Source organism: Pantherophis guttatus, chromosome 1, assembly GCF_059756535.1.
Source record: "Pantherophis guttatus breed Tessera chromosome 1, ASM5975653v1, whole genome shotgun sequence".
NCBI lineage: Eukaryota > Metazoa > Chordata > Lepidosauria > Squamata > Colubridae > Pantherophis > Pantherophis guttatus.
In genome coordinates this window covers 172558894-172574599 of record NC_142063.1, presented here as the reverse complement: position 1 = coordinate 172574599, position 15706 = coordinate 172558894, and the positions used below count along the sequence as shown (strand labels likewise).

The 15706-nt window shown below is 39.5% G+C and overlaps 1 protein-coding gene across 1 annotated transcript in view; it reads left to right on the top strand.

Annotated features, from left to right (window-relative positions):
- KLF7 (KLF transcription factor 7) overlaps positions 1-15706 on the top strand; it is a 77613-nt gene that overhangs the window by 43377 nt on the left and 18530 nt on the right. The window contains exon 3 of the mRNA XM_034431695.3: positions 12552-12675. Within this exon, the coding sequence (XP_034287586.2) occupies positions 12552-12675 (124 nt within the window). The remainder of the gene's footprint in view (positions 1-12551; positions 12676-15706) is intronic.

The following is a 15706-nucleotide window of genomic DNA, read 5'->3' as shown; positions in this document are numbered from 1 at the left end:
GGCGGAGCCTCCCACCAGTTTTACTATCAGTTCTATAGAACCGGTGCGAACCAAGGGCAACCCACCACTGCCTGAAACCCATATTTTCCATTAAAGCTGTAAACATGGTTTTGAATTGTAAACAAACCAAGCATTGATGCAAGGTCTTTGCACTTTAAAGTGTAGCTAAGTGATGATGAGGTACAATTGTTTTTATAATAAGTTAAAAAATAAAGAGTTTTATGCTAGTACATAATGTATGTTTCAATGCCAGGACCATGTTATCTGTCCCCTTAACATGTGGGAATGTTATGCATTGGTTTCAGTCATGAGCGCTACTGTACCACTGCTGAAGTAAACAGTGTTAAACTAGGTGGAACATAATCTCATCAAGAATATTAGGTAAATAAACAAGAATTTAGGATCTGATTTAAAGCATTCATGTGACTGTAATCAATCCATGACAAGTGGCAGTCTGTGTTAAGAATATATAGCATTACCATCAAGAGGTTCAATGATGAACCATCTAACACATGTGTGTCCGACATTTTGGCTTGCCTGGGCTGCCTTGAGTGAAGAGGAATTGTCTTGGGCCACATATAAAATATATAATATAATGTATATAAATCATGTAATAATGTTAAAAGATTATGATCTTATGGTACCACATGGACATGCCCAATCTAATGCATGGATACGATGTGTACAAATATCACCTTCTATTGTAAGAACATACTGTAGAGCTAGGTTTTCCATGCTGTTAATGCTTTCAATTTAGCAATAGTTAGGTGGGTTTTTTTGTTATCCAGAGAAATATTAATATGGCTTTAGTTTTGATGTGCAAGAATGGGTAATATCTTTTTTAGATGCAAATGCACAAAATGTTGATGTTTTATTTTATGCCTAGCACTTAGAATTAGAAAAATAACCCTTTCTACATACACAAATGAAATGCAACAATTTTCCTGTAATCTAAGAAAATCTTACTGAATTCAAATTGTGGTATCCTCATACTCCTCAGTGGGTTTTGCAGTTGTTATCATGTCATACATATGGAGTTCTTAATGCTAAGTGAACTGGAAGCTAAATGCTCTACAGATTTTTAAGTTTCCTGATCTCTCCTGGGACAAAAAAATAGAGTCATTGAGTCAAAAGGGGAACAAGTAATGGTTTGAATGCTGGTGGGGGAGGAATGTGAAGAGAGAGTGTATGGCAGGCAGACTTGTGTATCCTGTTGCTAGGAAACATCAGCATTAAATACAGTGTGCTAATTGGCTAGCTTGTCAGTGCCTGGGTACCAGCCCGGGCCTGCTACACAGCTGTTTCTGCCGCCTGGTTGCTAAGCAACTACATCCTCTACCCCCTCTTTCCCTCCCTCCCTTTGCTTCTGGCACCTAATTGTCTACTTTTGCTGCTGGTGTTGCTGCTGGGTACCAGTCTGGGCCTGCCGCTCTGCTGTTCTCCCTAGGGGTCGGAGATGGAAGTGGGGGGTGGTAGAGGATATGTCAGCAATTAATGGAGCAGAAGTGCACATTCTACAGAAGGCTGGCACCTGTGTCCCCTAATCTCTCTCCACCCTCAAAAATCCTTCTGTTCTGAGCATACATCAGGTGCCTCCAGCTTCAGTTTTTGCTAAGCCCATAAGGACATATTTTTAAAAAATATATTGGAATTGAGAAACCTTTGTTCCTTTAAATGAGGACTTGCAGGGACAATTGAAGGATAATATCCCTTTTCTCAGGACACTTTTTGTCACTTGTCTTCATGTTGCTATTCATTGCTTTCTGCATGCCTACTTGGCAGGGATGAGGGAGAAAATAATGTTTTAAAATACAGCTCTGTGAAAAACTATTGAAAGTACAACTAATTGGACTATTAAGACAGGCTGAAAAAGAAAAACAAGGTACATGCGCAGATGAAAAGCAAACCAATGTCGTCTTGACAATGCTTTTCCTCAGAATGTATATTCCTACATTGTTCCTTATATTGTCAATGTTCAAAATAGAAAAGAGTATCATAATAGTTGTGAGATGTGACCATTGGATTAACGGCAGTTCAAGCCATTGCAATCAGACATTCTACTGGTACTGTTGAAATGTTGTTCTGATTAGGTAGCAAAGGAGGATATTGTTACTGTAACTCATCAAAAATTTTTTAAAAAAAGTAATTTGTCAGTCATCCCAAATGGAAAGAGGTATATCTTTTGATGTGAACAATTAAATGTGCACTCAAACTCCAGTGACACTGCATTTGAGGTAGCATAATGTGATAGAAAAAAATCTGTCTGACTTTTAATTGCTTGTTTACAACATGCAAATTAGAGCTTGAGGCTGGGTGAAGATTGACATATGTATTGAAGTCAGTCATCTCCTTGTGTAGATTCTGCTTGCCTACTCCTCAAAAGCTTTCAAAGGACAAAAGAAACTGCCTTAAATTTATTTTAACATTTGAGTGTCAGATTCTGAATTATTTTCTTACTTAGGTGCCTATGACCAATGATTGCATTTTTTTTTTTTTGCTTGGAACAAAAATATAAAAGACAATAGAAAATAAAGAAAATGAATTCTTTTTTTGTATCAATAAAGAACAATTCTTTTTTTAAAATAGTAAACTGTTTCAAGCAATAACGCTAAAATTCTCTTGCAGTTAGAAAATAAGAGTTGTACAATAACTCATTACTTTGCATCTGTTATTTTATTAAGACATCCCAGGATTTTTTTAAAATTGAAATGAATTGGAGGCACATATAAAAATGAAAGGATCTTAAAAGAAAACTGAAATAGATTTTTTAAAATTAATTTCTATATAATTGGTTCAATAATCATATTTTCCCATGCTGAGGCTCTGTTTTTGATTTTTAAGTGTGAAATGTATTCATTCATCAGTTATGCCTTTCCTCTCTCTCCCCCTACATCCATGTGACTGTTCCTTTGCAGGAATCAATAGGTGTGCAGAGTTTGAGTTGGATTTACATAGAGGTAGTCCTTGATTTACAATCATTTGTTTAGTATCCATTAGAAGTTACAATGAAAAAAATGACTTATGACCACTTTTCACCCTTACAACTCTTGCAGCATTCTCGTGGTCATGTGATCAGTTTTTGTGGCCTTCTGACAAACAAAGTCACTGAACAACCATGTTGCTAGTTTAACAACTGCAGTGATTCAGTTAACAACTATGGCAAGAAAGGTCATAAAATGGGGCAAAACTCACTTAAAAACTGTCAACGGAAATGTTGGGCTCACCTGTACTGGGTAGGATGGAATTAATGGTGGATGTCCCTTACAAAAATTCTTGAGGTGTCAATGTCACAAGCACTCCTTCAAATGAAAGCATTCATAAATTATAAACAATATTTTTATGCAAAATGATTTTGAAGGTAGCTTGTTTTTTTCAAGCTTGCTAATTTTGTAGTATGAGCTAGTAAACTTTGCAACAACCTGGTACAGTCTTAGAAAAATAGATGTGCAAAGAAACAGGGTAAATAAAGAGAAAATGTTCCATTCCATTTCCACAAGAGATCCTGCGACATTCAAACTTAGTTTTGCCTGAAAGTGACCACCACTTTCAGAACGTACTGAAACGTACTGGTGGCTGGCTTTTCTTTTTTCTTTTCTTTTCTTTTCTTTTCTTTTCCTCTTTTCTTTTTTTTTCTTTTCTTTTCTTGGTTTCCTTGTTTGTGTTTTATCACTACTACTCACTTCCCAGAGTAAGGTGCTACAAGATGAGTGACTCTATAAATATATATGGCTAACTAACTTTAAAAAAATAATAATAAATCCCATCACTATATAAAAATAATTTATTAAAGCAATTTTACAAACTATTTTTGATTTGTTCCTTGTTGCTTAAATGCTTAAGGCTTCTGCTTCTTCCCAGTCAAACATGGCCTAAAAATCCATAATGTGAAATGTCTGTCTGTCTGTCATCATCTACCTACCTACCTACCTATCTACAATCATCTGTCACCTATTAGTTTGGTATAGCCATCCAGCCATTGTGATTCTGGCCAATATATATAATAAAATAGAATACAGGCTACCACTTAAATTAAAACAAAAACAAAATAAAACTACAAAATGGCACAAAGCATTTAGAGAGTGCATTAACCATCATACAACTATCTAATGGGCTCTGCTTTAACACAAGATCCCCAAGTTCACTATTAAAACCATGCTTTGAGGGCCTTCTGAAAGGCCAACAGGGTTGGACCCATCTTACCTCAGGAGGAGTGATGTTCTGCAGGGTGGGGCTAGAGCAGAAAAGCAGTTGGCAAAGTAGAGGTGTGATGTGTGCAGCTTTTGAAGCATACACAACAGCCCATGCTGCTGCATTTTGGATTAGCTGAAGCTTCTGGATACTTTTCAAGGGAAGTCCAATGTACATGGCATATTAAGAAGTCCATCCAGGAAGCGACTAGACATGAGTGACAGAATAGAATGGGCATAACTGGCACACAACATGAAGCTGTGCAAAGGTCCTTATGGCTACAATTGTCACCTGCTCTTCAAGCAGGAATCATGACACCACAAGAAGCCCCCACCTCCACCCCAGATTGTGCCCTGGGTCTGTTTGGGGCAGGGTGACCCCATCCAGCACCAGATGCTAAAGCCCAGATTCAGAAGGCTCTAAAGCCCAAATATAATCAGTCTTTCCATGTTTTGTTGAAGCTTGTTGTTTTTAATCTTTTTTACTTTTTTATTAAATTTTTATGCCATCCATCTCATCCAGACCCCCACAGCCTCCAATCACTGAAAAAGGACATTGGCAGTATCAGTTAGCTCATCAGGAAGAGAGATACAACTGGATATCATCAGCATACTGATGATACCTCACCCCATGGCGATGAATGATATCACCCAGTGACTTCATGTAGTAGATATTAAACAGGAGTGGAGGTTTTTGTTCTGATAAGGGGGAAAATGTATTCTTTCTAAATCAGCACTCTATAAGGATAGAGATATACCTAATAGGAATAATGCACTGTGTAAAATACCAATCCTTCTTAGTATTCCCCATATTTAGTCTTATATCTGGATTCTTTTCTCTTTCCTTTTCCTTGGAATGACTTGAACCCATTATAGTAGTTCTTCCAAACTGATGCCCTCTAGATACATCAAATTACAATTTCATAACACCCAGTTGGCATGGCCACGAGGCTAGAGAGTTGGTAGGAATGGAATCATTTAAACACATCAAAGAAAGATAATGCATTATTTATTAGATTTCTTTTATCCTGCCTTTATTTCATAAGTAACTCAAGGCAATGAACATAATATTCCCTCCTCCTCCTATTTCCTCACAACAACAATCCAATGAGATGAGTTGGCCCAAAGTCACCTAGCTGGCTTTCATGCCTAAGGTGGGACTGAAACTCACCACCAGTAGTACTTTAATCACTACACCAAATTGTCTCTCAGTAGTGTTCTAAATACTCATTTCCCCTTTTCTTTTGAGATATTCTATCTCTTTGTTTTGTTGTTTTGACAGCTCTGATGGGGGTAAATTAGCCTTTGCTGAAATCTGTGGGTCAAGGATTGCTTTAAATGCCTTTTAAAGGACACGTTTTCCTTTGTCTTTACATTTTTGTCTCTCTACAATATCCTGTAAGCAAGCCTGCAGAGCCCGGAACACAGAGACATTTTCTGACATTTGGCAGCTAGCAGCTCATGTTAACAAAGAAAAGGACTGAACAGGAAACTAGTCTCTATGCTTGGCAAAGTCATTTTGCCCCTGGAGCTCAGATACCATAGATGTTAAAGGTATACCAGAAACTGAGAAAAGAAAATGTGTTTATGGTTGGTTACCATGCAGCATATCAAATCATGGGTGATACATTTTTTTGGGTTAGCAAAATTGAAATCCTTCTAATTAGTTCATTCAAGTTACTGAATTTATTGGCTAGATTTTAACTTGAATTGGGCATCAAGGGAATGTATTACTACCATGACAACCAGAATGCAAAATTTCTCCATCACTTACCTACAGTGTTAAAAACTCAAGTTGCTGTAGGGAACAAAGAATTTTCTCTCACAGAAGATCTATAGCTGCAGGGCTGTGAGGTGGGGAGGGCATTTCTCACCATAATCAATGGTTGCTGGGAACTGTAGTTGAACAACAGCTAGAGGGGGATGGTTTCTTCACTTTTGGACTAGAATTAGGAAGAACATCCTCATTTAAAAAATCAATTTATAGTTAACTTACTTGTGTCTTAGAAAACAAGTTTGGCCTAGTTACATTCAAATCAAATGTGGGGTATGTGTGAAGATGCAATTCAAAGAGACAAAATAGTGCAGGAGGAATGCTGACTTCTTTCCAACAAATCCTTACCCCAATAATGTATCGGCTTAGATAATAACTATGTACTATGTTTAGTGTTGCACTGAGAACTAAATCACCTGCTTTTGAATGTTGCTTTTTATGTCTATCAATATGAGCACACATAAATTTAATCATTTATGTAGATGGCTAGCTCAGTCCTTCTAAGGGCAGTCTCTTCTCCTATGAGTTTACAGCTGAATTTTATATAATGATTGGTTTCTACATTTGTTTCCTACTGAAAAACATGTACATTATAAATAACTTTATATACTAGAGTTACCCTGTCATATACAGTTTTACATAGCTATCCAGGGAGAGGGAGGGAGGGAGGGAGAGAGAGAGAGAGGGAGAGAGAGAGAGAACAAGTTGAAGCATGTGTTGCTTATGTTTTCTTTGAAAGTGTTTATGGCATTAAGGGTCCTTTGTGTATCAGTCAAAACTGTAACAACAAGCTGCATTCTTCAAATGGACATTCTTTATATAATTTTGTCATGGGGAAGGACATGTAGTGAAATCATATTTTCACTGTCAAGTTTTTTCTTAAAAGACTTGGTATAATATGTCTTTGTGTAACAGTCCTTCTCCAGGACTGTTCAGTGGTAATACTGGGTCCTGCTGAATCTTCTCATCACTCTAAAGCTAATGGACTGCGTTATTTTCAACATTTAAAAGAACAGCCAAATTTGCCAGTGCTTTCCTCTCCGTCTTCCATTCTGTTGAACCTGGCAGATCACCTGATATTGCATCTTCCATCTTGTGTGTCTGAAAGCCTTCTGCTTCCATTTCAAGCTCATCGACACCCAATGGTTAGATTCCAGGGGGTAGGGAACCAATACAATGTTGATTTCTACACAATCTCCCTTGAATGTCTCCTTCCTTTGTATCAAAGATTCATCTGCTCTACCAATCTTGATACTGTTGCTTCTCCTTCTCTTGCTAACCTCTCAACTCTAACTTTTGAGGTCTGTTCCCAGAGAGGCACTCAGTAGTCTCTGTCTCAAAAGCAAAGATGGTGGGACAAAGCTCCATCCTAAACTAATCCTACTTGCACCTTCACTCTCCCATTCTTTGATGACAATGTGGAGATTGTGATCATAGCACCAGTCTTCCGTACTTTAAAACAACTATCTGCTTTTTACAGGATCTTATGTGCCCCACATTTTAGACATCAAATCTGATGTTCTATCCAGGTGTATCCTGATATATTTCCACTGCAGTGGCAACTATTTATAGCCCAGTACAAACTTCAGATCTGGGCATGGTTCCCACGTAGCATTTAGATCACTTTTTAGATGGAGATTCCTATAACTGATTCTTCATCAGAATAATCAACACTCTCATTTGCTGATCTGATTTGAGAGGTTTTCTCTTTCAGAGAAAAATTAAATCTACACCAAGCCAGTCTTACCTGCAGCATGTTCCCTCATATTAGAATTAAACTGACTGGTCTTTACTGTGTTATCCTGCCTTTATGCCTGTGCCTGTTCAGAAATTTGCACTTTCAGCTCTATTTCCAGAGGGTTGGGGACTCTTGAATGAAACCACTTTTATACAACATTACAGCATTTTGATAATTTATACAGAGTCCAAGACAAAGGTTGTTCCTCCTTGTTTTGACATCCACAACCTAATTCTGCCAGTGTGAAAGTATCTCAGTCTATGTGAAATACCATCAGTATTTTGCCTCCCTGTATAGAGCAGTTTGTAAACGCAACACAATGGGGCAGAAGCTTAATTCTTCTGGAGACTTGGATTAGGGTAGCCAATTACCAGCCCTGTCTGACTAATATCAGCAATTTCTTATGGGTGAAAGCTTTGCCCCATTTCAGCAATCTGACAGATGACAAGTAAGAGGTCATCAATGTGTTTTGTAATGAGGCCATTCATATTGCTAAGCAGCAAATTAATACAGTCAGGCATGCGGGTGTCAATGCTTCTAAATTCATGGCAGAATCTGTCAGTCAAACCTTATGCAAAAGTGTGAACAATATCTGCCATTAAAAAAAAGGTTATTTAATTCCAATTCCAGGTACTATCCTGGAACAGAGATTTGTATATGGTTCTATGCCATATTGACTTTTGGAATTGTTTTATATCTTGCAAGTATTCCTCATATCGACCCACCTGATAGGTTGGAACAATATTTTGTCAGGTATTTTTTAAGCCACATTTTTTGGGGCAGAACTAGAGTCGGTGCTTCACTATGCTTATTATTATTTATTTATTTTTTGCCATTGCTATATTTGTCTTTTTTTCTTTTCCCATTTGTCCATCAGATTGGATCTTTCTCCTGTTTCACCACCACCACCACCTACCGTATTAACATTACTATTAATAAGTTTCGGCAATATGAGATGTTTGTTCATTGTATTTCTCCCGCTCTGTTTTTAAGTAGGTTTTGAAAAGAAATTTCTAATTCCTTTCTTCCCAGGTATTTAGCTACTTCAACATGGAGTTTGTCACTAGTTATTAATATTTAAGCCCTTCAGTCCCATAGTTCTTTCTCATATGCACAAATAAGAAACATCACAGTGCAGAAAAGCCAACTCTCCCCCCCAACTGTGCCTTTTTGAGTAGTCATTTCTGACTACCCAATTCAGGAATCTTCCCTGTGTGGATTGGACATACTTCAGTACCAGGACAGAAATTGCAGTCGTTTCAATTGCTGGGTTGGAATGCTGCATAGCAGGTGAGACTCCTTTCCAGTATCTTTGCTGTGGAATGGCTTTGTAAGTGCAGACGCCCTATGTGGAATTCACAATGGCATGTAAAAAAATCTTTTCTGCAGGAAGACATTACTACAAATCTCACTTTTGGGGAGCTAAAGCAAGGAGCCTTTTCATTGTGGTGCCAACATTGTGGGCTCCCTCTCTGTGCATCTTTTGCAAGCTCTTTGAGACTGGAAAGCTTTCCCTTGATTTGAATTGTGGCTGCCTTCTTTTTATCTGTCTTGTTGTAATGCTGCTATGTTTTTATTTTTGTAGGGGGTGCTTTTGTGCTTTTGTAGGGGGTGCTTTTTGTAGGGGGTGCATTTTTGTACTGTATTTGAGCTGCCAAGAACGTTGATTGTAGTGGCATAGAAACAAGTATATTGCATAGTTGCATTAAATTAGACTATCATTGGCTGATCAAACACACACTGAATGTGGGAAAAATATGAAGGAGGGGGATTAAATAAAATTCTCTCTACAATTACTTTTGGTTTCCTAAACACAGAATTATAGGATTCTGTGAATTATGTCATCTAATGAAGGAGGATATAGTGGAATAATGGAGGAATGAAACAATACAATAAGGGTGCAGATAAACAGTAAGAAGGTAAGAGCATCTGGGAATGAGCAGATTGTTTTATGACCGATCCATGCCATTTTTATCCACTGGACAATGCCATTCAAATATAAGCATTAGTCCAAAAAGTATGGCCCATCAATATGGCACACCCAGATTCTTTCTAAAAGAAGAAATAAAAATATAAAGAGATATCAAAAGCAAAATAAAGTTTGCAAAGAATGATGACTTCAAGGACGTCCCTAGATAAAAAATATCCAGCTCACCAAGTAAATCATGGGGGAAAGCCTTTTAGAATTCTTAACAACTTTTGCACCAGCGGCAGAGTTTCATACTCATTTGATTATTAGATTACAGATTATTTTTTATTTTAACCCCGTTTCATTGAGCGTGTTCCACTTTGAGATCTGTTGATCTACAGCAGCTTAGAAATACTTTATCAATAAACATAAATTCCTTTGTGCCCTCCTGTAACTTTTTATCCTCTTGAAGTCATATAGTTAAAATGCCTTGTATAGCCTTCTTGAATATGCAGTACTCCACTCTGAATGAAGAAACATGTAAATGAGCAGGAAGATATTTTCAGACCTTCAGTCAGTTTGCTTTAATTGTAAGGAAGAGCCAGATAGTTCACATCGCATTTGGTTAGCTACTGGAATAGCCCTCTCCAGTGACTGATTCCTATATCTCAGCCAGGGAAGGCACCCCAAGGAAGACTGCTGACATTGATCTTAGGGAATGGTTGGTAATAGCTAGGGGAAAAAAACCCATATTTATTCTGGCTTTATAGGTTAATACCAACAACCTGAATTGGAACTGGGTAAAAAAACCTTATTAAACTTGCAAAATATACTCTCATTATCCAACTATAATCAGCACTCTGGCCGCATCATTTTTGGACGAAATATTTTAGGCTGTTTTCAAGGGCAGTTGTATATGTATAGCATGTAGCATTAATCTAAAGAAAAGTTTATCAGGACACGGATTACTGCAACGAGACCTATTCACACAGAGCAATACAGCCTAAAATGTGTATTATTCTACAGAGGATGTGTGTATCTAATGATAAAAATAGAATTAGAAGCTACAAACTTGATCCTCCCTAAATGAAAGTACAATAATAGCACTTCTGTCTTGCCTAGATTCAGCTTCAGTTTCTTGGCTTTCATCCAAACCCTCAGTGCAGTCAGGTGCTGGTTCAGCACTTCTACCTCCTTACCTGGAATTCCTGAGAAAAGAGTAAGAACATCTGCGTGCAGATGACACGTTCCTCCGCATCTCCAAATGATCTCCTTTGTTCCCTTTGTTCCCTGTGGGTGTTCTATAACATGGGAACCTTGGAGAATTCTCCCCCATTGTGAATGTCAATGGGTTGAGTAGAAATCCTCCAGGACCACCTTTGGAGTTAGCCATGTCAACCATTACAAAGAAGTTCATCCTGACCTATATAAAGAATTTTCTCAGAAGGATACCTGAATGCACCAGAGAAGTCTAAGAGAATGGACAGGGTACATTTCACGTATCTCTTTCCTAAGAAAGACAATCAGAACAGAACAGCATTACAGATTTGGAAGGGACCTTGGAGGTCTTCTAGTCCAACCCCCTGCTCAAGCAGGAGGCACTATACCATTTCAGACAAATGGCTGTCAAATCTTTTCTTAAAAACCTCCAGTGATGGAGCCACCCACAACTTCTGAAGGCAAGCCATTGTTAATTGTTCTAACTGGCAGGAAATTTATCTTTATTTCTCCTCGATTAGTTTACATCCATTGTCTATGGAAATTCTCAGCCATCCAGGTCATGGTTGTCCCAAAGGTGCTTTTTCAAGAGGCAACTGGACTTTCTGGGTTTTTTTTCCTTGAAGACATTTCGCTTCTCATCCAAGAAGCTTCTTCAGCTCTGACTGGATAGTGGGGAATGGAAGGATTCTTCTGGGCTACTAGGATAGTTTCGGCGCCAAAACCAGATCTAAAAATTATAAAAGTGAATCTAAAACTGCTTAAAATGAATCTAAAAAAAATTAATTGATTAAAGAATATATGAAAAAATAACATATAAAAGAGTGGTAATCAATGTACAAAGTCACTGACTGGACCAATTCCATTGAAAGTCACTACATTCTGCAGATTATTTGCTTATGCTTAAAAGGTCAGTAAAAGGGTCACAGTTTTAAGTGAAGTAAAGAGTGCCTTTTGGGCATCACACAATTTGTATTGTAACCATTATTTGAATATTTACCAATTCCCATGGATTAATATTGTTTCCTTTATAGTAAATAATTTGTTCAGAACTGTGCAGAAATTGCAAAGAAAAAAATGCTTAGAAGGTTTCTGAGTAATGATGCTGATCTGTCCAAATCAGAAGTCTAATAACCTAAATGCCATGAAAATTATGTGTACATGCATATGTTTACTGCCTTTGCATTATGAGTCCACTGGAGTTGGGTAGTCAATAAATTTAATCAATGAAAATAATAATGACGATGACAACAATAACAACAACAAAACAATAATATATTACTTATAGAAGCTTTAGGAATGGACAATGAAGAATGCCAAAACACATTTGACTTTCAAAGTCCTTTCTTAGGACTTTGCTGCTGTGTGAGGTGCTACCAATTCTCCAGTCCCAAAAATTATAGCTTACAAAATGTTGTGTGCAAGGACTTCTACAGTACATATGTAAACACAAATACAGGATGGCCATGACAATGAGAATTAAGTGCTCTGAATACCTGGTGTGGAATATAGCATTGCAAGTTCAATTTACCTTTGCACAGGAAATTATTATAATCATTTGCAGGTTCAGGACAGAATCATGTCAGATGTTCTTGTTCAGACAGTAACCATTACATGCGACAACCACTTTCAATGGGTTATGGAATGTTGGTATGAATGAGAAGTGTGCCTTTTGTGCAAATTTTGCTTTCAACATTAACAAGACTTCTATAATCTCCTCTGCAGGTGAGAAGCCTTACAAATGTTCATGGGAAGGGTGTGAGTGGCGTTTTGCACGAAGTGATGAACTCACACGGCATTACAGGAAGCACACGGGAGCAAAGCCCTTTAAGTGCAGCCATTGTGACAGGTAACAGTTACTATTTTCTCTCACATTTTATCCCACTTCTTAATACAAGAAGTGCTCCCAAATCAATTAAGATATTATGATGATGATTGGTCCCACAGTCAGCCAGACGATTAGACTGGATTTGGCATTTTTATCCACCCATCAAGTTCTTTCTAAAGACCTCGGAAAGGCAGATGTTGTTTGATAGTGTTTTAAAAATACTGTGGCAGGATATAAGCTGATCCAAGTAAAGCTGCCTTTTGCAATTGACTTATGGTAAATTTGTGAATCCTGATGATGTTCAAATGGTGCTCCAGATGTTTTGGGATTGCACCCAAGGTACCTTTTACTGTTAGTACTATCTTCTCTTTCTTTAGCTACAGTTGTTCTACTTCTAAATCGCAGGTCTTTGTATTTTGTTACTTTCTCCAGTTATTTCTTTTAATGTGCTGTCTCTGTCTTTTGACATCATTATTATTATTTAAATACAGCATTTATTTTTGTGAAAACATACTGACTTTTTCTTTCAAATGTACAGTTAGTTTGTACTTTTATGCACTTCTCTGCACAGATTCTAAAGAAAAGATAATATATACTGCAACTCCTGGATTCACAGCTACTGCTCAAAGAGCAAGTGGCAGATATGCCTAGGAGGCCTTTGCCCAGGTTCATCTGGGGCACCAGTTGCACCCTTTCTTCAGTTGGGTGGTCTCCTTCAGTCTGTAACTCATACTCTGATCACCTCACAACTGGTTATTGCAGTACATCATATGTGGAGCTGCCTTTGAAGAAGGCAGCTGGAAGTTACTGTGTTTCTCCAAAAAGATGACCCACCTTGAAAAGAAGCCCTATCATGTCTGTGAGCGCATGTGATCAAATTAAGCCCCACCCACAAAATTAGCTCTAATTAAGACTCCACCCACCCCAGGATGCAGGAAGTGGGGTAAGGCACACAGGTAAAAAATAAGCTAGGGACGCGTTGGGCCGCGAGATGCGTGTCTTACCTTTCCTGCACCATCACGTTCGTTGCCGTTCTGTCCAGGGAGACACATTGTAGAAAAATCTTTCTCGCAAGTTCAGCCAAACTCCTTGAACTTGTGAGAAAGTTTTTTCTACAACGTGTCTCCCTGGATAGAAAGGTGAGGAACGTGATGGTGCTGGAAAGGTAAGACGTGCGTCTCGCAGCCCAACGCATCCCACCCCAATGGCAACAGTAGCCTGGCTGCTTCCCTTCCCCACCGTCTCTTTATTGAGAGGGGTGGCAGGTGGGGCGGGGGAGAAGTGAGATGCTTCTCTCCCACTCCACCTGCCACCCCCAAATTGCACCCTAAAGGGGGAGGGTGGGGGCAGGTGGCTAAGTGAGGGGCAGGAGCCCTGTCATGCCCAGGAGGGAGTGGGGGAGAATAGACAGCAAGGGGAGCCACATCTCGCTCCACGCGTCTCACTTCTCCCCCGCCCCACCTGCCAGAAATGAGTCTTTGTGAGACTCGTCACACCACTGCTGCTGCCTCATAGAGCAGGACTCTGCAAGGCTTGTGCCGTTGCATGCGGGAACTGCAGCACAGCCGCGAGGTTCGACATACTGGCACAGCCACGAGCAGCAGGACGCCAGCTGTGCCAGTATGATGAAGCTCGTGGCAGTGCTGCAGTTCATGCATGCAATGGCACAAGCCTTGCAGAGTCCTGCTCCATGAGGAAGCAGCGGCGGCGGGAGACATCAGGGCAGCGGCCAACGTGAAGAATGGGGAAGGGAGGCGACAGCAGCAATGGGACATCCAGTCCCACTCTTATCACCTCCTGCACCCCCAAAATAATAAGACACCCCTCCCCCCCGATAATAAGGCCAAGCCCTTATTTGGGGGTTCAAAAGAAAATAAGACCCTGTCTTATTTTTGGGGAAACACGGTACTTACCAGGCCTCACAGACCTCGACACCTGCCTCGCCTTCTTCTGTGGCTGCTTCTTCTGGCGGCTGCTTGCCCTGGGCACGCATCGCTCTGGCCTCCATTTCGCCTTTAGATGCCTGCCAGAAGATATCTGCAGCCAATAACAGAGCTCCGGATCAGTCCACAGAAGAAGTGGGCCAGCAGCGGGCTCCTACTGGGTGGGGCTGTCTGTGCCACTGCCGCAAGGTGAGTCAATAATTAGAACCCTCCAAAAAGAAGGCCTGGCCATTTTTTCAGGGGTCAAAAGAAAATAAGACCCGACCTTCTTTTTGGAGAAACACGGTATAATTGGTTTAAAATGCAGTAGCGTAAATGGCATCTGTCAACATGCCCATGGATCGCCAATGCTATACAAGCTGTATTGGTTGTCATTCAGCTTCCAGATCTAATTCAGGGTGCTGTTTATTACCTACAAAGCATTGTATGGCATAGGGCCTAGATACCTGAAGGCCAGTTTATCTCCTATCCTTTCTGCCTGTCTAGTACATTCTGGCAGAATGGGTGAGCCTAGGTCCCCACTATTAAATGTTGTCATTTTGTGGAACTAAGGAAGCATGCCCTCTCCATCATTGCCCCCATCCCTCTGGAACAGCATTCCCCCAGAGATAAAGACTATGCCATTTCTCCTGGGGTTGCGGGAAGCACTTAACACCTAGCTTTGGTCCTAGGCTTGGGATGGGTGCATTATTGTTGTTTATTGGGTTGAGCAGGGGAGACTGTTTTGTTTTTGGTTTGTGTTGTTTTTGGATAATTTTACTCTAGGCTGTTTATGTGGTTTTATGTTTTACCTGTTTTATGGATTGGGGGAGGGGTTGTATACCACCCAGAATCCCTTAGAGTTGGATGGCTATAATAAATAGCTAGTTTTCTTGGTGCACTCTCTCTTTTTTTTTAATAGGCATTATAGCAATGGTTCTCAATCTTTTTTTTCACCACAGACCACGGGTGAAATGCTCCCGGTTCGGATGGAGGCAGGTGGTTCAGAGAACCGGTAGCAAAAATCCCTGTCCCCCCCCAGCCCCGCCCTATCTATCTATCATCTATCTATCCTATTTCTAAACCTCCCATTTCCCTCAGATATACAAATATACAGCAGATTTAATAAA